Source organism: Salvia splendens, chromosome 13 (genome assembly GCF_004379255.2).
Source record: "Salvia splendens isolate huo1 chromosome 13, SspV2, whole genome shotgun sequence".
NCBI lineage: Eukaryota > Viridiplantae > Streptophyta > Magnoliopsida > Lamiales > Lamiaceae > Salvia > Salvia splendens.
The window spans coordinates 30,681,295-30,704,588 of record NC_056044.1 but is presented as its reverse complement, the minus strand read 5'-3'; the positions used below and the strand labels follow the sequence as shown (position 1 = coordinate 30,704,588).

Genomic DNA, 23,294 nt, shown 5'->3' with positions numbered 1-23,294 from the left:
TGCTACTATCAATAATTATTAGTATTTTCTCTTGAGTTTGATAGGAATTTTACACAAAATTAATACTATGATCTTCAAAGACCCACAAATCTGAAATGTAAATTTAACTTTCCTTGATTTTTTTAATTTAAGGAGAGATGTCTTGCCAGTTGATTCTACAAATAGATAACTCTCCCTGTCCTACAAGAATATGCATTTTTAGTTGGACACGAGTTTTAATGCATAATTGATAAAATAAGAGGGAGTTAGAAAGGAAATGTAATTAAAGTATTACTCCGATTAAGTGGATGAGTCTCGTCCCATTGAAGAGACAAGAATTTCAAAATTTAGAAAGTGCATATTCTGATTGACTAAAAGAAAAAAAAAGTGCATATTCTTATTAGACTGAGGAAGTATTTATTATGGGAACATCATTTCTTGAAAAAAAACCCAACAATATATTAGTAATGACTTGTCTATTTTATCAAGTAAAATATATTGATATTTTACTTTTTTATTCGGCATGTTAGACTATCTTACAAGTTACATTATATGCTGGAGTAGTAACCAATTATATCCCAAGAAGAAAATAATATAGTACTCCATCAAATTTGAGGGTTAGAATTAACAATATAAAATTATATGCGCTTAGTTGGTAAATCATACGAATTAGGTCATTATTGGGTCTATCTGATATCGATCAAACCCAATAAAGCCAATCCTAACCTAATCTAAAATCACCGGTCCTTATTGAGTCTCAACCCATTGATTTTGTGTGTGTTTGTGTCAAATTTTCGTGTCATGTCGAAAATTGTATCGTTAACGTTAGTAATTTACAATTTAACTTGACACGACATGATAACGATCTAAACATGATATTACACAATTACAACGTGATATTACATGATTAAAACTTTATCATGATTTATATCTAAATAATAAAATTAAAGTATAATAATTTTTAATTAAAAAGATAATAAAAGTATTAATTTTATATCTAAAGGGTAAACTGGACCCTAGGCGACCCACAACTTAAAATTATCAAGTTTTATAATTCAAATCCACCGATAAAAGAAACTTGAGCACATATAGAATCTATTCCAAACCCGGCCCGATTGCGGACAACCCGAAGACCCGTTTTGTGCCAACACTTATAAAACGAGGCATATGTAGAATCTATAATCATTTTGAAGGAGAAAGAGATTCTCAAATATTCAGAGTGAACTCAAGCAAGCTAAAGAGAGAAAATGGAGGCGGAAAAGATTCAGGCTTTGAAGGGTTTTGTGGAGTGCTACGAACTAAATCCACATGTCTTGCACACTCCATCTCTTGCATTTTTCAAGAATTTTCTGCAAAGGTGCAAACTTTTTTGGTTATCAACATTAATTTTGCTGTAAATTGAGGAAGTTTTAAGGGTTTCATTGTTTTTCTTTTGTTTTTGTTTCAGTTTGGGAGCTCCAATTCCGGCGTTTAGAGGATCGGTGATATACATTCATGAGCTTCCTTTTTTGTTTTCATGCATTGATGAAGCTGTAGTTAATCACGTTGATTCGAAAGGATACTTCTTGATTGTGTGTGTTTTATGTTTAAAAATGGAAACTTGTTTGTGGATTTTGGATGTTGAGTTGTGTGGTTGGATCTTGGAGTAAGTCTGATTTAATTGTTTTTTAAGCTTTGATGTTGCCAACTTGAAATGGAATGAACTAACTGCATTGATTTATCATTGTCTGGTTTTTGATGGTTTGGATCTTGTTGCAAAAGAATGTCATTAAGAATTGGGATTGATGGTGTTTTCACTTGTGAAAATCGAAAGTCGAATGAACTCTTTGATGTTATCCATTGTTGACACTGTCTCTATGCTTTCATCGTTAATGACTTCCAATTTGTTATGTATATTTCATTGGTGACAAATTGAGCAGTAGTTATATTCCCATCCATCATTGATCTGAAATGGCGCAAGGTTTATATATTGGCTCGTTTCAAGTTGGTGACAACGTGGAAGGGCCACGTGTAAAGTACATGAAAAAATTACTTATTAGCAAGTTTAGCAGCGTTGGACGTTGGATGCTGGAGGACCGAGCCTTACTCTTCATAAATGAACATGTTTCGCATATCATTTAATCGCTATTCGTTTCGTGAATGCTAGCATCTTTAGGTTTGTTTTGCACTTTTTAACTTTTGTCGTTGATGTTCTTAGCGAGGTTTGTTTGTGTATTTCTGCTACTGCAAGCTACATGGTAACATCAGAAGGAACAATTTTCTGATAATTTTGGAAGGGCCACACCTTTAACATTATTACCTCGGTTGTTTACTATATGCACGACCTGACATTATTACTGTTATTTATACTCACTGATGACATAAGACCTGATGCAGAGCAATGAGGATATAAAGCCATTTGATTCAAGGAAGCGCGATACACCAATGAGACGACATTGTTGAATCTGACGTTGAGTTGGATAATTCAGGCATTGTGGAGCCGGACAATGATCCTCCACAGAAAGTGAGTAGCTCAAAAAACTCGTATTTCATATTGCCCGATTTGTCCGGATAACTATATCAATGTTCTCTTCTTCAGCGACTGTCTTTATCAGATTGAAGAAACCAAATGCTGCGATACGAGATGCTGATGCAGCTTTACAGGTACGCGTGACTTGTTTATGCTTTCAAGGGTAAAAACCTCACCTTTTAAGAAGATTATTGTGTGATTTTTTGTATAGATCAACCCACACGGGGTAGTAGAATACAGAATACGAGGGCTGGAAAAAGCAATGCTGGGTGATGGGATACGGACTAAACAACTAAACAATAATTGCGAGCCCAATAGCAGTGACGGCCCATCAGCCCAAAACCCAAGAAAGAGTATCAGTTCGGCACAACCAAAGAGTTCGGTCATAGCCTATAGCTCGGTAAAAGTCGACCAATCGAGCTCAACTCTCAGATCGGCAAAAGCTGATATCAGTTCGGCACAACCAAAGAGTCCGGTCACAGCCTATAGCTCGGTAAAAGCCGACCAATCGAGCTCAACTCTCAGATCGGCAAAAGCTGATCGGCAAAGTTCAGCAGTTCGGTCTCAGTATTCGACCGAACAAGGAGATAGTGGACCCATGCAGGATCTCCACGACCTCCATTACACCCACGATCTATTTAGTGGTATTAAGCAGTTATCAACCCCACTACCAGGGCTGCAAACCACGATCTTAGTTCGAATGTATAAATAGAACTTAGATCAGATAGACCAGGGTTAAGCTCTCTAGATCCTGAATCTTATAGCAAATCAGTATTGTAATCTGTAAGCGAGACCAAGCAATACAAATTTGCCCTCTCTTCTTCCCGTGGACGTAGATTTACCTCAGTAAATCGAACCACGTAATTTCCCGTGTTGTGATCATTTATTACTTGCATTTATTCCCATCAAAAATTCGCCACATCATCACTGGCGCCGTCTGTGGGAAACAGAGAACCAAAACTGTGATAAAAGCGAGTTTTTGATCCTTTTCTACCAAAAAAAAATGCGTACCAGATCACATAATACCCATACTTCCGTCCGTGATGAAGGTGAGGAAGCTAGTCCAGTCCATAGGTCTGGAAAACAGCCTCGGGAGAAATCTGCCTCCAGTTCTCACGGTGAAGGAACAAACCACTCAAAAAGTCATCGCACCGAGCCTCCCCAGCAGCTCGCTTTGAATGAGGCTGTCAAGTTGTTCTTGGCTGAGAAGCAGGATGAGTTCCTAACATTCCTGCAAAAGAGCCAGAAGCCGGAGAAGAAAACAGCGGATTCTCCCTCCCCCTCCAGACATGAAAGTCACTACCGCAGTAGTGTCGCACCTTCCAGGAGAAAGAATCCTCACCACCGACATGTTCCTTCTCCTCCTTGTTACCGAAATCACAGGAGAACTCCATCTCCACCATACCGGAGAGATGTCGGATTCGCTATGTATGGAGCGCTGAAGACTCCATTCTCGGATGATATCACCAGAACTCCATTGCCACAGAATTACCGAACTCCGTCAATGACTTATGACGGGTTAGTGGATCCTCATGATTTCCTGGGACGCTATCAGTATAATATGGCGAACCAAGGTCTCAATGAGGTTCACATGTGTAAGCTGTTTCCCGAGCTGCTTATCGGGAACGCAAGAAGGTGGTTTGACAGCCTCCCTCAAGGGAGCATTAGATCTTACAGAGATCTAATGGATGCTTTTCACAGGAGATTCTTCCAGAAAGCGGAAGCCCGAATCACTTCGGCTCAGCTGCTTTCTATACGTCAAGGTCGCGATGAAAAAATTAGCGACTTCATGACGAGATTCCACAAGGAATGCCTACAAGTAGATGATCTCAATGATCTACTTGTCATTTCGGCATTCCAAAATGGAATTCTGCCCGGAGCTCTCTACAGAAAGCTCGTTGAGTGCAGTCCGCAAACAGCTCAAGAGATGTGGGACATTGCGGACCAGTTTTCTCGTGCCGATGAGGCAGACCGTCGAAAACGGTCTTTAGACAGCTCATCCAGAGGAGACAAAAAGAAGCCCGATCATAGCGATCAGGGGCTTCCTCGCCGAACTCCTTTTGAAAGAATTCAAAGGGCACCGGTACAAGGCAGATTAGGACCACGTCTCGATCTTGAGAAACCGCCCGCTCAGTTCGTACCATTGAACAAGTCGAGAGCGGAAATTTTCGAACTGCATTCTGATATGTTCGAAAAACCAAAGCGGATGACGAAATCAGCCACGCGCCGAAGTCAGGATACGTACTGCTCCTACCATCAAGACCACGGTCACGATACCGAGGAGTGCCGAAATTTGGCAGCAGGTATTGATGTTCTTGTGAAAGCAGGGACGTTAAAAAAATACCTAAGCAAGCTGCCGAAGAAGAATAAGATACAGAGAGGTGCGAACTGCGCTCCTCAGGATCCTAAAAGGCAACAGGATCCCGAAGACGATGACGAGCCGCAATATGACGGAGTAATCCAGACCATTGACGCTCTCCCAGCCGGGAAGACTAAGTCGTCCCTAAAAGCAGAACGCAGAGGCGTCAATCGAGAGGAGCCTATGCATAAAAGGCTGAAGAAGGAGGAAGTAATCACGTTTTCAGATGCAGATCCCGTCCCGGCCATTTCTCCTCATCAAGACGCGATTGTCATTCAGGCCGGAGTGGCAAACAAACTGATCCACAGAGTGTTTGTGGATACAGGAGCGTCGGTTAGCATTCTTTTTAAAGAATGTTTTGATAAACTGGAAGTGGATCCAGCTCGGCTCAGTCCGGCCCCACTTCCTCTGAAAAGTTTCGCCCAGGAAGACACCCGCCCCGAAGGTACTATCAGCCTTCCGATTACGGTGGGACGAGCGCCTACTAGCTCCAGTACGATGATCGAGTTTTTTGTGGTAAAAGCTCGGTCCCCGTATAACATCATCCTGGGAAGAGACTGGCTCAACACAGTTCGGGCCATTTGCTCTACTTATCACCTCACAATCAAGATCCCCACTAAAGGAGGGATTGCAGTCATCCGAGGTGATCAAAAGAGAGCAAAAGAATGTTTGCAGATTGCGCTTAAAAGTGCCGAGCAATCAGATCGGCACCATCAAGCATAGCAATCACAGCAGCCGGAGTCAGAGGCAGGAGAAATGACCGAAGTCACACCGGAGCCGAACTCGATGACAGTTCAGTTATACGAAGATGATCCATCCAGAACGGTCAAGATCGGTTTCGCGGGAACACCTCTGCTCCGGGAAAAGACCATCCAGCTCCTCAAAGAGTACAAAGATGTCTTTGCGTGGTCTCCGTTGGACATGACCGGAGTGTCTTCCGAGGTAATTACACATCGGTTAAATATTGATCCCTCAGTCCGGCCTATAAAACAGAAGCAAAGACTCTTTGCGGCAGAAAGAAATCAAGTCATCCATGACGAAGTCCGCCAATTACTGAAAGCGGATGTATTATTCGAAGTAAAATATCCTTCGTGGGTGGCCAATCCTGTGATGATCAAGAAAAAAGAAGGATGGCGGATGTGCATAGATTTTACCGATCTAAATAAGCACTGTCCTAAAGATTGCTACCCCCTTCCGAACATAGATAAAAAAGTAGAAGCTTTGATAGGCTTCGAAATTTTCTGTTTTCTTGATTTGTATAAAGGATACCACCAAGTTTTAATGGATGAGAATGATGCTTCAAAAACGGCTTTCATTACTGACTTCGGCATTTTTGCTTATAAAAAGATGCCATTCGGTTTAAAGAATGCCGGAGCCACATATCAAAGGATGGTAGACAAGCTATTTCGGCACCTGATCGGAAAAGAGGTTGAAGTCTATGTTGACGACATAGTTGTTAAAAGTAGAAGCACTTCGGATTACGAAGACAATCTCAAATCAACTCTCGACGTGCTCAAAAAAGCCAACCTCAAACTCAATCCCCAAAAATGTACCTTTTTGGTAGATTCGGGAAAGTTTCTGGGTTGTTGGGTTTCAAAGGACGGACTCAAGGCAAATCCCCTAAAGGTTCAAGTTGTTCAGAACATGGCAATGCCGAAGTCCATACATGATGTGCAAAGGCTAACTGGATGTCTAGCCGCACTGAATAGATTCCTTTCCCAAGCAGCCGAAAAGCAACTGCCGTTCTTCAATGTTTTGAAGAAGGCACCAAAGTTTGAGTGGGGAGCCGAACAGAAAAAGGCTTTTGACGAACTCAAAAGTTATTTAGCCGAACTCCCTATTCTCTCTGCTCCAACAGATGCCGAAGTGATATTCTTATATTTAGCGGCATCAGATCAAACCATTAGCGCGGTACTTGTACGAGAAGAAGGCCTAAAGCAGCGTCCTATCTACTTTACAAGCCGAGCATTAAGAGGTCCCGAAACAAGGTATCAACCTCTGGAAAAAATTGCTCTGGCATTAGTAAATGCAGCAAGGAGACTGCGGCCATATTTCTATGCTCACAAGGTATGCGTCTTAACCGATCTTCCACTTCGGCAAGTTTTGACTAAGCCTGAAGCATCAGGCAGAATTGCCAAGTGGGCCATAGAGTTGGGAGAACATTCAATAGAATATCTACCTCGGAAAGCCATCAAGGGACAAGCCTTGGCAGATTTTCTGGTAGAGGCAAAGTTCGATCAAGCAATCCCTATTATTGCCGAACAGAAAAGCCCTACCAATGATGAACCAACACAGCCCCAGGAACCCGAAGTAGAGCCGCCGGACTGTTGGATTGGATTCGTAGATGGAGCTTCGAATAAGACGGGAAGTGGAGCTGGTATTCTACTTATCGCTCCCGACGGACACGAGGTAACTTATTCACTTCGGTTCTTATTCCCAACCACTAATAACGAAGCCGAATACGAAGCCCTTCTTGCCGGACTTCGGTTAGCGCAAAGTCTATTTATCAAATCTCTCAAAATCCATTGTGATTCACAAGTCATAGTGAATCACATGTTGGGTACAAGTGAAGCCCGAGATGAAAGGATGAAAAAATACTTGGACAAAGCGCAAAGCATTAGCCGAAGTTTCTCTTATTTTTGGATAATCCGCATTCCCAGAGCGGAAAATGGCCGAGCAGATACTTTAAGCAAGTTAGCCTCATATCCGAGCTCAAAAGTGGAGGAATTACCGCACAGAAGCATTGATGATGCTGAGGTACTTTCAGTAACCAGCTCGCCGAACTGGATGACGCCAATATCAAAGTATCTAGATCAAGGACAACTGCCCGAGGATAAGAGAGAAGCTCGGAAAATCACATGCCGAGCACTTCGGTATGAACTTCATGAAGGAGTCCTATATAGAAAGTCCTACCTTCAACCGTTATTGCGATGTGTAGGACCAGAAGAGACGGACTACATCCTTAGAGAAGTTCATGAAGGATCGTGCGGCAGCCACATCGGAGCTAGAGCTTTAGCTAAAAAAGTTCTGAGATGGGGATATTATTGGCCAACTTTGGTACAAGAAGCAGTACAGCTCGTGAAGAAATGTACGAAGTGCCAAATCCATGCAAATATCCCAAGGATGCCGCAGACCGATCTATGTGCTATGCAAAGCCCTTGGCCTTTTATGCAATGGGGCATAGACATAGTAGGACCACTACCACAAGCTCCTCGGCAAATGAAATTCTTGATCGTTGACGTGGACTACTTCACAAAGTGGGTGGAGGCTGAACCATTAGCTACGATAACGAGCTCGAAGGCATTGGATTTTGTTTGGAAGAACATAGTTTGCCGATTTGGCATACCCCATATCCTCATTTCGGATAATGGGACTCAGTTCACCGACAAGACATTCAAGAATTGGTGCCAAGAGTTGAATATTCAACAGCGGTTCACTTCGGTCTCTCACCCACAAGCAAACGGACAAACGGAAGTAACAAACCGTATTTTGGTGAAAGGATTAAAAGCTCGGTTAGAACAAGCCAAAGGACAATGGGTAGAAAATCTTCCTCAAGTCCTATGGTCTTACCGAACTACACCAAAAACCTCCAACGGTGAAACTCCGTACAGTCTAGTGTACGGCACTGAAGCCGTAATTCCGGTTGAGATCGGCATACCCAGCCCCCGAACACTCAATTTCTCAACAGAACTGAATGATGACGGACTGAGAGCCGAACTAGATCTTGCCGAAGAAAGAAGAGAACTGGCCTGCATAAAAGCAGCCAAGTACAAGGAGCAAGTAACCCGGTATTATAACCAAAGGGTGAAAAAGCTGCAGTTTCAAGTGGGAGATCTCGTATTGATGGCACATTCAGCTTGTTCTCCTGACATGTGAGTCAATTTATAAGACCCTTTTCCCAGGACTTCTGACACCCGATACGGACCTTCCCATGTGGGTTCAAGTTTGCCCAGCTTTTCTGCTCGGCTTACTTCATTGTTTCTCAATACGAGATCTCCCACTTGAAACTGCAGCTTTTTCACCCTTTGGTTATAATACCGGGTTACTTGCTCCTTGTACTTGGCTGCTTTTATGCAGGCCAGTTCTCTTCTTTCTTCGGCAAGATCTAGTTCGGCTCTCAGTCCGTCATCATTCAGTTCTGTTGAGAAATTGAGTGTTCGGGGGCTGGGTATGCCGATCTCAACCGGAATTACGGCTTCAGTGCCGTACACTAGACTGTACGGAGTTTCACCGTTGGAGGTTTTTGGTGTAGTTCGGTAAGACCATAGGACTTGAGGAAGATTTTCTACCCATTGTCCTTTGGCTTGTTCTAACCGAGCTTTTAATCCTTTCACCAAAATACGGTTTGTTACTTCCGTTTGTCCGTTTGCTTGTGGGTGAGAGACCGAAGTGAACCGCTGTTGAATATTCAACTCTTGGCACCAATTCTTGAATGTCTTGTCGGTGAACTGAGTCCCATTATCCGAAATGAGGATATGGGGTATGCCAAATCGGCAAACTATGTTCTTCCAAACAAAATCCAATGCCTTCGAGCTCGTTATCGTAGCTAATGGTTCAGCCTCCACCCACTTTGTGAAGTAGTCCACGGCAACGATCAAGAATTTCATTTGCCGAGGAGCTTGTGGTAGTGGTCCTACTATGTCTATGCCCCATTGCATAAAAGGCCAAGGGCTTTGCATAGCACATAGATCGGTCTGCGGCATCCTTGGGATATTTGCATGGATTTGGCACTTCGTACATTTCTTCACGAGCTGTACTGCTTCTTGTACCAAAGTTGGCCAATAATATCCCCATCTCAGAACTTTTTTAGCTAAAGCTCTAGCTCCGATGTGGCTGCCGCACGATCCTTCATGAACTTCTCTAAGGATGTAGTCCGTCTCTTCTGGTCCTACACATCGCAATAACGGTTGAAGGTAGGACTTTCTATATAGGACTCCTTCATGAAGTTCATACCGAAGTGCTCGGCATGTGATTTTCCGAGCTTCTCTCTTATCCTCGGGCAGTTGTCCTTGATCTAGATACTTTGATATTGGCGTCATCCAGTTCGGCGAGCTGGTTACTGAAAGTACCTCAGCATCATCAATGCTTCTGTGCGGTAATTCCTCCACTTTTGAGCTCGGATATGAGGCTAACTTGCTTAAAGTATCTGCTCGGCCATTTTCCGCTCTGGGAATGCGGATTATCCAAAAATAAGAGAAACTTCGGCTAATGCTTTGCGCTTTGTCCAAGTATTTTTTCATCCTTTCATCTCGGGCTTCACTTGTACCCAACATGTGATTCACTATGACTTGTGAATCACAATGGATTTTGAGAGATTTGATAAATAGACTTTGCGCTAACCGAAGTCCGGCAAGAAGGGCTTCGTATTCGGCTTCGTTATTAGTGGTTGGGAATAAGAACCGAAGTGAATAAGTTACCTCGTGTCCGTCGGGAGCGATAAGTAGAATACCAGCTCCACTTCCCGTCTTATTCGAAGCTCCATCTACGAATCCAATCCAACAGTCCGGCGGCTCTACTTCGGGTTCCTGGGGCTGTGTTGGTTCATCATTGGTAGGGCTTTTCTGTTCGGCAATAATAGGGATTGCTTGATCGAACTTTGCCTCTACCAAAAAATCTGCCAAGGCTTGTCCCTTGATGGCTTTCCGAGGTAGATATTCTATTGAATGTTCTCCCAACTCTATGGCCCACTTGGCAATTCTGCCTGATGCTTCAGGCTTAGTCAAAACTTGCCGAAGTGGAAGATCGGTTAAGACGCATACCTTGTGAGCATAGAAATATGGCCGCAGTCTCCTTGCTGCATTTACTAATGCCAGAGCAATTTTTTCCAGAGGTTGATACCTTGTTTCGGGACCTCTTAATGCTCGGCTTGTAAAGTAGATAGGACGCTGCTTTAGGCCTTCTTCTCGTACAAGTACCGCGCTAATGGTTTGATCTGATGCCGCTAAATATAAGAATATCACTTCGGCATCTGTTGGAGCAGAGAGAATAGGGAGTTCGGCTAAATAACTTTTGAGTTCGTCAAAAGCCTTTTTCTGTTCGGCTCCCCACTCAAACTTTGGTGCCTTCTTCAAAACATTGAAGAACGGCAGTTGCTTTTCGGCTGCTTGGGAAAGGAATCTATTCAGTGCGGCTAGACATCCAGTTAGCCTTTGCACATCATGTATGGACTTCGGCATTGCCATGTTCTGAACAACTTGAACCTTTAGGGGATTTGCCTTGAGTCCGTCCTTTGAAACCCAACAACCCAGAAACTTTCCCGAATCTACCAAAAAGGTACATTTTTGGGGATTGAGTTTGAGGTTGGCTTTTTTGAGCACGTCGAGAGTTGATTTGAGATTGTCTTCGTAATCCGAAGTGCTTCTACTTTTAACAACTATGTCGTCAACATAGACTTCAACCTCTTTTCCGATCAGGTGCCGAAATAGCTTGTCTACCATCCTTTGATATGTGGCTCCGGCATTCTTTAAACCGAATGGCATCTTTTTATAAGCAAAAATGCCGAAGTCAGTAATGAAAGCCGTTTTTGAAGCATCATTCTCATCCATTAAAACTTGGTGGTATCCTTTATACAAATCAAGAAAACAGAAAATTTCGAAGCCTATCAAAGCTTCTACTTTTTTATCTATGTTCGGAAGGGGGGTAGCAATCTTTAGGACAGTGCTTATTTAGATCGGTAAAATCTATGCACATCCGCCATCCTTCTTTTTTCTTGATCATCACAGGATTGGCCACCCACGAAGGATATTTTACTTCGAATAATACATCCGCTTTCAGTAATTGGCGGACTTCGTCATGGATGACTTGATTTCTTTCTGCCGCAAAGAGTCTTTGCTTCTGTTTTATAGGCCGGACTGAGGGATCAATATTTAACCGATGTGTAATTACCTCGGAAGACACTCCGGTCATGTCCAACGGAGACCACGCAAAGACATCTTTGTACTCTTTGAGGAGCTGGATGGTCTTTTCCCGGAGCAGAGGTGTTCCCGCGAAACCGATCTTGACCGTTCTGGATGGATCATCTTCGTATAACTGAACTGTCATCGAGTTCGGCTCCGGTGTGACTTCGGTCATTTCTCCTGCCTCTGACTCCGGCTGCTGTGATTGCTATGCTTGATGGTGCCGATCTGATTGCTCGGCACTTTTAAGCGCAATCTGCAAACATTCTTTTGCTCTCTTTTGATCACCTCGGATGACTGCAATCCCTCCTTTAGTGGGGATCTTGATTGTGAGGTGATAAGTAGAGCAAATGGCCCGAACTGTGTTGAGCCAGTCTCTTCCCAGGATGATGTTATACGGGGACCGAGCTTTTACCACAAAAAACTCGATCATCGTACTGGAGCTAGTAGGCGCTCGTCCCACCGTAATCGGAAGGCTGATAGTACCTTCGGGGCGGGTGTCTTCCTGGGCGAAACTTTTCAGAGGAAGTGGGGCCGGACTGAGCCGAGCTGGATCCACTTCCAGTTTATCAAAACATTCTTTAAAAAGAATGCTAACCGACGCTCCTGTATCCACAAACACTCTGTGGATCAGTTTGTTTGCCACTCCGGCCTGAATGACAATCGCGTCTTGATGAGGAGAAATGGCCGGGACGGGATCTGCATCTGAAAACGTGATTACTTCTTCCTTCTTCAGCCTTTTATGCATAGGCTCCTCTCGATTGACGCCTCTGCGTTCTGCTTTTAGGGACGACTTAGTCTTCCCGGCTGGGAGAGCGTCAATGGTCTGGATTACTCCGTCATATTGCGGCTCGTCATCGTCTTCGGGATCCTGTTGCCTTTTAGGATCCTGAGGAGCGCAGTTCGCACCTCTCTGTTTCTTATTCTTCTTCGGCAGCTTGCTTTGGTATTTTTTTAACGTCCCTGCTTTCACAAGAACATCAATACCTGCTGCCAAATTTCGGCACTCCTCGGTATCGTGACCGTGGTCTTGATGGTAGGAGCAGTACGTATCCTGACTTCGGCGCGTGGCTGATTTCGTCATCCGCTTTGGTTTTTTCGAACATATCAGAATGCAGTTCGAAAATTTCCGCTCTCGACTTGTTCAATGGTACGAACTGAGCGGGCGGTTTCTCAAGATCGAGACGTGGTCCTAATCTGCCTTGTACCGGTGCCCTTTGAATTCTTTCAAAAGGAGTTCGGCGAGGAAGCCCCTGATCGCTATGATCGGGCTTCTTTTTGTCTCCTCTGGATGAGCTGTCTAAAGACCGTTTTCGACGGTCTGCCTCATCGGCACGAGAAAACTGGTCCGCAATGTCCCACATCTCTTGAGCTGTTTGCGGACTGCACTCAACGAGCTTTCTGTAGAGAGCTCCGGGCAGAATTCCATTTTGGAATGCCGAAATGACAAGTAGATCATTGAGATCATCTACTTGTAGGCATTCCTTGTGGAATCTCGTCATGAAGTCGCTAATTTTTTCATCGCGACCTTGACGTATAGAAAGCAGCTGAGCCGAAGTGATTCGGGCTTCCGCTTTCTGGAAGAATCTCCTGTGAAAAGCATCCATTAGATCTCTGTAAGATCTAATGCTCCCTTGAGGGAGGCTGTCAAACCACCTTCTTGCGTTCCCGATAAGCAGCTCGGGAAACAGCTTACACATGTGAACCTCATTGAGACCTTGGTTCGCCATATTATACTGATAGCGTCCCAGGAAATCATGAGGATCCACTAACCCGTCATAAGTCATTGACGGAGTTCGGTAATTCTGTGGCAATGGAGTTCTGGTGATATCATCCGAGAATGGAGTCTTCAGCGCTCCATACATAGCGAATCCGACATCTCTCCGGTATGGTGGAGATGGAGTTCTCCTGTGATTTCGGTAACAAGGAGGAGAAGGAACATGTCGGTGGTGAGGATTCTTTCTCCTGGAAGGTGCGACACTACTGCGGTAGTGACTTTCATGTCTGGAGGGGGAGGGAGAATCCGCTGTTTTCTTCTCCGGCTTCTGGCTCTTTTGCAGGAATGTTAGGAACTCATCCTGCTTCTCAGCCAAGAACAACTTGACAGCCTCATTCAAAGCGAGCTGCTGGGGAGGCTCGGTGCGATGACTTTTTGAGTGGTTTGTTCCTTCACCGTGAGAACTGGAGGCAGATTTCTCCCGAGGCTGTTTTCCAGACCTATGGACTGGACTAGCTTCCTCACCTTCATCACGGACGGAAGTATGGGTATTATGTGATCTGGTACGCATTTTTTTTTGGTAGAAAAGGATCAAAAACTCGCTTTTATCACAGTTTTGGTTCTCTGTTTCCCACAGACGGCGCCAGTGATGATGTGGCGAATTTTTGATGAGAATAAATGCAAGTAATAAATGATCACAACACGGGAAATTACGTGGTTCGATTTACTGAGGTAAATCTACGTCCACGGGAAGAAGAGAGGGCAAATTTGTATTGCTTGGTCTCGCTTACAGATTACAATACTGATTTGCTATAAGATTCAGGATCTAGAGAGCTTAACCCTGGTCTATCTGATGTAAGTTCTATTTATACATTCGAACTAAGATCGTGGTTTGCAGCCCTGGTAGTGGGGTTGATAACTGCTTAATACCACTAAATAGATCGTGGGTGTAATGGAGGTCGTGGAGATCCTGCATGGGTCCACTATCTCCTTGTTTGGTCGAATACTGAGACCGAATTGCTGAACTTTGCCGATCAGCTTTTGCCGATCTGAGAGTTGAGCTCGATTGGTCGGCTTTTACCGAGCTATAGGCTGTGACTGGACTCTTTGGTTGTGCCGAACTGATATCAGCTTTTGCCGATCTGAGAGTTGAGCTCGATTGGTCGACTTTTACCGAGCTATAGGCTATGACCGAACTCTTTGGTTGTGCCGAACTGATACTCTTTCTTGGGTTTTGGGCTGATGGGCCGTCACTGCTATTGGGCTCGCAATTATTGTTTAGTTGTTTAGTCCGTATCCCATCACCACCCCCCCCGAAAAGCGAAGTGAATCACTTCGGCATTTTGGATAAGTGTAAGGGGGAGGCTGACGTCAGGGGACGTGCTCCGCACGTGTCTGCATTAAATGTGACAGCAAATCCGGCCAGAGAATCCGGAAAAAGTGGGATTTGAAACGGTGCGACGAATTTGAAATGCCTTTGCGAATCCGATAAATATTTCCTTTCTTCATCATTGGAAACACTTTTGCGATTATTTCTTCTGTATTCTCTCCCTTTTTCGAAAAATTTTCTTCCGCTTCTTCAAGACTTTCTTCAGACTTTCGACCATCAGAGAGTAAGAATCATGTCTTCTTCTTCTGAATCTGTTTCTGAATCAGGTAGCGGTAGGAAGGGGGGTAAGGGGTCTTCTGGCCGGAAGAAGTCCGGGGAGAAGACGGTAGAATATTTTCCGAGCATTTTGAGTAAGGATACTGTGATATCCTTACACGGAAAATATTTTCTACCTGGGGGTTTAGTGGTAATTCCCTACGACCTTCATAGGGCTGATTCGCCGCCGGAGGGTTACGCCACCGTTTACGAAGCCTGCTTGGAATGCGGGCTTCGTTTCCCTCTTCCCCCTGCCTTTGTAGAGCTTCTTGATTTTTTTCAACTCCCTTTAGGTCAAGTGACTCCGAATTCTTGGAGGCACTTATCGGCCTTTGCTGCCGAACTGCGTAGATTAGGAAAGGATCTGTCTCTGAGGGCAATCCTTAATTTCTTTCAATTTAAGAGGAAGGGATCCTGGTTTTACTTGATCCCTTTACAGCCCTTTAGAGCCTTTTGTAAAACCAAATGGCCGAAATGGCAAAACCGTTTCTTTTTTTACAATAGGACAGCGGCTCCGGGCTTTCCCTGGAGAGGGCCGAAGTCCGTAATTCCTCATCCTCGGTTAGAACCGTTGAACGAGCTCGAGGGCGAGCTCAATAAGATTCCTATGATTAGGAAACAGTACTCGGAATCTGAGCTCGTCAAGGGTGACTTCGTGTTCGATATCTCGTCTTCGGACGAAGAGACTGAGGGTGAGGATTTCTTTTTTATGCTTTACTGCTTTAACGACGAAGACTAACCTTGTTTTCTTGCTTTTTGGCAGTGAACATGCTAAACAAGCTCGGTCGCAAATCCTCCGAATCTAATGAGCCGGAGAGACAGAAAGCCACCGGCTCGGCGTCTGATGCCGAGAAGAATCCGAAAAGGCAGAAGACCTCTTCTTCGGATCCAAAAAAGCCGGAGTCGACTTCGGCAAAGGGGAAGGGGAAGATTCAGAAACCCCCAAGAGCGCCGGAGAAAGACATTGTCTTGGCGGCCCCTTCGGAACATGTCTGTGAGCCTTTTGCATGGCCAACGGACTTTGTAGAGGTGAATTCTCTTCTTGATTTTCTGGCCTTGCTTTTTTCCTATATTTTTTGTGGCCCCTCTGTTGACTTTTTCCTTTTTCCATTTTCAGAGGAACAATATGCTCTCCAAGCTCGTCGCCGTTGAACTCTCCAAAGCGTCCAACGATTATGCTGAGATGCAGAGGAAGTTGAATGCTGCTCGTCACCAGGCCGAACAGGCTCGGGCAGACTTTGAGAAGGCAAGGGCCGCTAGGATCTCGGCTCAGGATGAAGCTCAGCGTGCCAAAAACCAGCTCATCATCCAGAGAGAGCAATCTAAACAGAGGGAGGCTGCCGCCGTGGTTGCTCAGGGGGAGGCTCTCCGTGTTTTCGCGGAGAAACTCTTTTTGAGCAATCAATTTTCGGCCTTTATCGGTGATCTGCTGAAATTGATGACCGATAACGCTGAGCAGGGACCCGAAGTCGTCCTGCCGCTGTATGGCCGAGAGATTTCAGCTCGTCTCCAGAGTCTGCCGCTCCTTGAGGAGCTTGCTTCTTCCTCGGTCCTGCTCTCTGCTGAAAGAGTCCGTAACTGCCGCGCTGACCGGGACGAGAACATGGAGGCCATCTTTGCCTCCTTGGGACCTGTTTCACCCGCTTCAATCTTTAACGAAGAGGGTGGGCAGGACCCTAAACCCTAAACTCAGAGCATGCCTCGTCCTCGAGTCAAGCTGAATGTGCCATCAAAAGTGACGGGACATAGATGATCCTATTGAAATATATTTATATATCATAGACCTAAATTTAAAATATGATCTAAATATTAACTCCACAACATGCATTTTTGCTCCAAATATAATGTGATCTGAATTGAAGATAATATCAATTTGTTCATCATTTTTATTACTTTGGAAGGAATAAGTTGCCCAAAACGACACCGTATTGCAGAGGCGCTACTTTATAAAAGTTAGTTGGACAGTTGAAGACGCGGGAAACATTTCCCATTGAAAACGACATATTCTCTCTTCTTGTGCGTGTGTTAACCCTACAATTGTTGGAGCAATTTGATGACGAAAATCATTTCAATACTCAGTAAATCAGTTCAGGTAACAGCATTTACTATCGTTAATGTCAATAGAAGCATAATTGAGAAACTATCAAAACAATTTCTTTTGGATCTGATTGATTAATCTAAGCATATTAGGAAAGAATTAGAATCTTCGTGTGAAAGGTGAAAGCTGGGTATGTTTTAGTACTTCTTTATAGATTAATTGCAATCTGAAACAGTCCATTTAACTTGTTTCTCTTTCTAGATCATTTTGATTTAGTTGAAGGGAACAAATTTCAATCGGATTTTGGTGTTTTTACGATAATTATATGCCTTAATTCTGTAATCCTGTCCATCTTGAATCCGAGCTATGCGAATCTTGTCCTGTTCGGCTTAGTATGACAAGTGTTCGCGTGCATTCATTGGACATTTTGGGGGAATTTGATGTGCTTTTAGGGTTTGGCTGCGCGTACATATCTTCGTCAAGTCATAGCAAACAGGGCTTCCGCCACTACTGCTAGTAGATTTTGTCTCGTATGGTAAGGAGCATGGATTTTTTTGTTGTGGTGATTTCTCCACATATGTGATGATCTTGATTCTAATTTATCAGATTACTTTTGCAAGGAATATAGGTGTTGATGAAAGGAAAAATGTTGAGATCTAAGCATCTGAAGACTGTTGAATCTAACAAAGACAAAGCGCATTCGTTGGAGATGGAAATTGTCGAGTCTGATGTTGAATTGGATGATGCAGATGTTGTGGAGCCGGACTATGACCCTCCGCTTCAGGTTAGCGACTCAAACGCGTTTTAGGTATTTAATGGTTGTTTAATCACAGAGTTACATTTTCTCGTTGTGGTTCTAGATGGGCGATCCTTCGGTTGAAGTGAGTGAAGATGATCGAGAAAAGATGCCGTGGTGCAAAGATGAAGGTATTTATACTGATACTGATATGAGTATATGTTGTTTAAATGCAGCAATGTGAGATTGATCTGTTTTGGTGCAGGAAGCTGAAAATGATCTGTTTTGGTACGTTTACTGGTTTTCGTGTTACAATTCAGTAATTTCTCAAGCTGAAGTTGATTTGACAAGTTTTTGTAACAGGGCAAGTGATTCTTGTCGAATCTGCTAAGGACCTGACGATCAAGCTGAATGCTGCAAAGACGTCTAGCGTTGCAATAGTCTACTTCACTGCAACATGGTGCGGCCCCTGCGTCCAAATTGGTCCGATATTCACAAAATAGCTTCAAAATACCCAAGTCGGTGTTCCTGAAAGTCGACCTTGAGTGAAGCAGCAGCAGAGTGGCAGATCGCAAGCATCCCGAGTTTCTACTTGTGGATGAAGAGCTCCAGATGAGGATGATCTCACTTGATAAGATGATTCTTGACACACTGCTTAGATCATCTTCAAAGTTCTAGTTCTGATGTTGATTTATTTGAGAAATTTGTGTTACATGGCAAGTGATTCGTGCCACTTCTGCTAAGGATCTGAAGATCAGGCTGAATGTTGCTGCAAAGATGTCTCGTCTTGCAATAGTCTACTTCACTGCAACATGGTGCGTACACATAGGTCTGATATACACAAAACTAGCTTCAAAATTTCCTGAAAGTCGACATTGATAAGGCGCGCGAGAATGGGAGCTCCTTCAGTTGAAGTGAGTGAAAATGGGCGATCCTCCGAGCTATGCGAATCTTGTCCTGTTCGGCTTAGTATGACAAGTGTCCGCTTGCAACCAATGGACATTTTGGGGAAATTTATATGTGCTGTGCTTTGAGGGTTTGGATGCGCGTACATTTCTTTGCCAAGCCATAGCAAATAAGGCTTCCGCCGCTGCTGCTAGTAGAAGGTTCCCTAGTGCAAACAGCAATGGCCATAGATGCAGCATTTTGGGGAAATTTATTGTGCTTTTAGGGTGGGTTAGGCTGCGGGTACAATTCTTCGTCAACTCATAGCGTATAAGTCTTCCGCCTGCTGCAGCTCATAGATTTTGGATCGTGCGGTAAGAGCATGGATTTTTCTTTTTTTGTGTTGTAGTGATTTCTCCACATATGTGATGATCTTGATTCTAGTTTATCAAATTACTTTTGCAAGGAATATAAAGTGTTGATGAAAGGAAAAATGTTGAGATCTAAGCATCTGAAGACTGTTGAATCTAGCAAAGACAAAGCGCATGCGTTGGAGATGGAAATTGTCGAGCCTGATGTTGAATTTGGATGACAGAATACGCTTGCGAAAATTAGGAAATCTCGATAAAGCTATAAGTCTTCTAACAGAAGCGATCGTATTGAATCCAAAATCAGCAATGTTGTATGCTAGCAGAGGTACCTCCCAAAATGTTGAAATCTATTTTTATGTTACAGATTTTGCATCAGCTGAGAAGTTTCAGCTAGTATGTTCATTAAGTTGAAGAAACCAAGTGCTGGATGCTGATGCTGCGTTGAAGGTATATCTGTTGTGATAAGGGGCTATGAGTAATTGGATAGAACATTTCGGTTTGTTTCTTAAGGATAATCTGTTCTAATGTATTCGATGTTATGGTAAAGGATATAAAGCTCGTGGTATGGCAAAAGGGATGTTGGGCTTGTGGGAAGATGCTGCAAGAAATTTGCATATGGCATCAAAGTTCGATTTCGATGGAGAGGCTACTGTGATGTTAAGTTATGCGGTTGGATTGGATCTTGGAGTAAGTTTGGTTTAAATTCATTTTTTTGAGGTTTGATGTTAGATGAATTGAAACATTGAATTGCCAACTTGAAATGCAATGAACTCTTTAACGTTATTAAGAATAGGGCTTGATGGTTTTTTCACTTGCGAAAATCGGAATTATCCAATGTTGACACTGTCTGTATGTTATCATCATTGATGACTTCCAATTTGTTAAATCTCTGAGCATATGTATTTCATTGGTGATAAATTGTGCAGTAGTTATATTCTTATTCATCATTAGATTGGAAATGGCACGAGGTTTATATACTGGCTCGATATTTATATTGGTGACAACGTGGAAGAGCCACGTGCAAAGTACATGAAAAAATTATCATATTAGCGAGCTAAGCAGCGTGTGATGCTGTGGATGCTGGAAGACTGATTCTTACTCTTAATAAATGAACATGTTTCGTGTCTCATTTAATATCTCTATTGGAATCATGATTGCTAGTATCTTTAGTTGCAGTTTTTAACTTTAGTCGTTGATGATTTATGTGTTTCTGCTATTGGAAGATACACGGTAACATCAGAGAATAATGGTAATCTGACAAATTTGAAAGGCCACATTTTAACATTATTGCCTCGGTTGTTTCCTATATGCATGACCTGTGGTTATTTTATATTCACTGATGACGTGAAACCTGATGCAGAGCAATGACGGTGATGACCATGAAGATAAAAAGCCATTTGCTTCAAGGAAGCGCGATGCACCAACGGAGGATATCTCAAATGATGACATTGCTGAGTCTGGAGATAATCAAGAAGCTGCTCAGTTATCGAAAGCAAAAGCTATGGAAGCAATCGCTGAAGCTGCTTCTGTTTTAAAAGATGGTATATTCACATTACTTTTGTCTAATTTTTTTTCGTTTTAAGTAATTATGTTTCAACTATTAATCAATGAATATGTGTTCTTCTCAGTAGTTATATTCTCATACTGATTCGTTTACATCTTGTTTCTTCGTATACTCATCTGCGACTGAACTTAAGGCATACAATAAAAGTTGGTCTGAATGAATTACATTAGGTTCTGTTATTTAAGTTCTCTTACGGCCTAAAACTCAAGCTCTTTAGTGTTCTTAAACTCTTAGCCTAGATGCGCGTCTTAACCAATTTCGTCATGTTTTCTTGCAGGAGAAATCATCCTGATTCACTCTGGTAGCGAGTTGGACGAGAAACTCGATGCTGCTTCAAAGGCATCTCGGCTCTCAGTTCTCTACTTCACCGCAACGTGGTGTGGGCCCTGCCGTTACATCGGCCATGTTTTCACTAGCTTGGCTGGTAAGTACCCAAAAGTCGTTTTCTTGAAAGTGGACATCAACGAGACTAGAGTTGTCTCACATTACAAATGTGAAGGAAAAAAGAGTTCAATTATATACCAAGTGAGTCACTCTTTCTATCACTGATTAATTTTCGAATGGAATATAGGAGTAATAAATACGAAAGACTCACATCTCGTCCTACATTGAAAACGCGATCTTAAAAAATAGATCAACTTAAATGCCGAGTTAATTGCTCCATCTATTACTACTAATTGGGTTTGGATGTGTATTTGGTCAGATTCCCCATCAATTTTTGCTCCAAATCTGATGCGCTCTATTCTAAATGAACATATGTGTTCATCATCTTATAACTTTGGAAGGAATAAGTTGCCCAAACGACACCGTATTGCAGAGGCACTACTTTTTAAAAGTTAGTTGGAGAGTTGAAGACGCGGGCAACATTTGCAATTGAAAACTACATCCTCTTTCTCTTCCTTCGTGTGTGTGTGTATGTGTGTATGTTAAACCTACAATTATTGAAGACAAAGCGCAATCATTGGGGATGGAAATTATCGATTCTGATGTTCATTTAGATGATTCAGATGTTGTGGAGCCGGACTATGACCCTCCGCTTCAGGTTAGCGACTCAAAGTCGTGTTAGGTATTTAATGGTTATTTAATCATAGAGTAACATTTTCTCATTGTGGTTCTAGATGGGTGATCCTTCGGTTGAAGTGAGTGAAGCAGATCGGGAAGGTGCCCTAGTGCAAAAAGCAATGGTAATGGAAGCAGCATTTCTTGAAGGTAGGTGCCTTTTCGACATTAGTGTAGTTATTTTTGCGCAGATCTATTACAAAATTAGAGTTTAACCTCTTCATGCTTGCGAAAATTAGGAAATCTCGATAAAACTATAAGTCTTCTGACAGAAGCGGCGGTATTGAATCCAAAATCAGCAATGTTGTATGCTTGCAGAGGTACCTGACCTCCAAAAATGTTGAACTCTGTTTTTATGTGACAGTTTTGCATCATCTGAGAAGTTTCTTTTTTCAGCTAGTATGTTTGTTAAGTTGAAGAAACCAAACGCTGCAATCCGTGATGCTGATGCAGTGATGCTGCGTTGAAGGTATATCTGTTGTGATAAGGGGCTATGAGGAATTGGATAGAACATTTCGGTTTGTTTCTTAAGGATAATCTGTTCTAATGTATTCGATGTTATGGTAGATCAACGATGAATTAGGTAAAGGATATAAAGCTCGTGGTATGGCAAAAGGGATGTTGGGCTTGTGGGAAGATGCTGCAAGAGATTTGCATATGGCATCAAAGTTTGATTTCGATGGAGAGGCTACTGTGATGCTTAAGGTAATTTGCATAATCTAGGAATGTTTTTCCTTAATCTCAAGGGTTATGATGGTGAAAACACTGTAAAAAAAAGTCCTGCTTTTAACATCTTCCGGTGGAATCCAATAGCAAGAAGATTGCAGAGCACCGCCAAAAATACGAAATGCTTCACAAAGCAAGGGAGCAGAGAAAGGCTGAGAAAGATGAAGGTATTTATACTGATACTCATATATATGTTGATTAAATTTAGCAGTTTTGGCATCATGAGATTGATCTGTTGGTGCAGGAAGCTGAAAATGAATCTGCTTCACTGCTGAAGGATGGTAAGTTTACCGGTTTTCGCGTTACAATTCAGTACTTTCGCAAGAAGAAAATTGCAAGTTCTAGTTCTGATTTCTGAAGTTGGTTTATTTGATAAATTTGTGTTACAGGGCAAGTGATTCGTGTCGCCTCTGCTAAGGACCTGAAGATGAAGCTGGATGCTGCTGCAAAAATGTTTCGCCTTGCAATAGTGTACTTCACTGCAACATGGTGCGGCCCCTGCGTTCACATTGGCCCGATATTCACAAACCTAGCCTCAAAATACCCCAAGGTGGTGTTCCTGAAACTCGACATTGATGAGGCGCGCGATGCAGCAGCAGAGTGGCGAATTCAAAGCATCCCGAGTTTCTATCTGTGGAAAGATGGAAGAGTGGTAGATGAAGAGCTCCAGATGAGGATGAGCTTAATTGAAAAGATGATTCTTGAGCACACTGCATAGATTCTTGAGCAAGGCTGTCATTACAACAACATTCTTGATTTGTTTGTTTACCAAGGTAGAGAGAGATTGAAATGAGTTCTGATTTCAGTGTT

General features: G+C 43.0%; 1 protein-coding gene and 1 pseudogene across 1 annotated transcript; both read left to right on the top strand.

Moving 5' to 3' along the window:
- Positions 1-17,604: 17,604 nt before the first annotated feature.
- LOC121760866 lies at positions 17,605-22,640 on the top strand (annotated as a pseudogene).
- On the top strand, positions 21,290-23,236 carry LOC121761720 (TPR repeat-containing thioredoxin TDX-like). Its single transcript, XM_042157346.1, has 8 exons — positions 21,290-21,741; positions 21,818-21,908; positions 21,998-22,078; positions 22,155-22,227; positions 22,326-22,463; positions 22,572-22,651; positions 22,729-22,765; positions 22,874-23,236. Exons 6-8 carry the CDS (start codon positions 22,646-22,648, stop codon positions 23,200-23,202), a joined length of 372 nt encoding a protein of 123 aa, XP_042013280.1. The 5' UTR covers positions 21,290-21,741; positions 21,818-21,908; positions 21,998-22,078; positions 22,155-22,227; positions 22,326-22,463; positions 22,572-22,645; the 3' UTR covers positions 23,203-23,236.
- Positions 23,237-23,294: the final 58 nt, after the last annotated feature.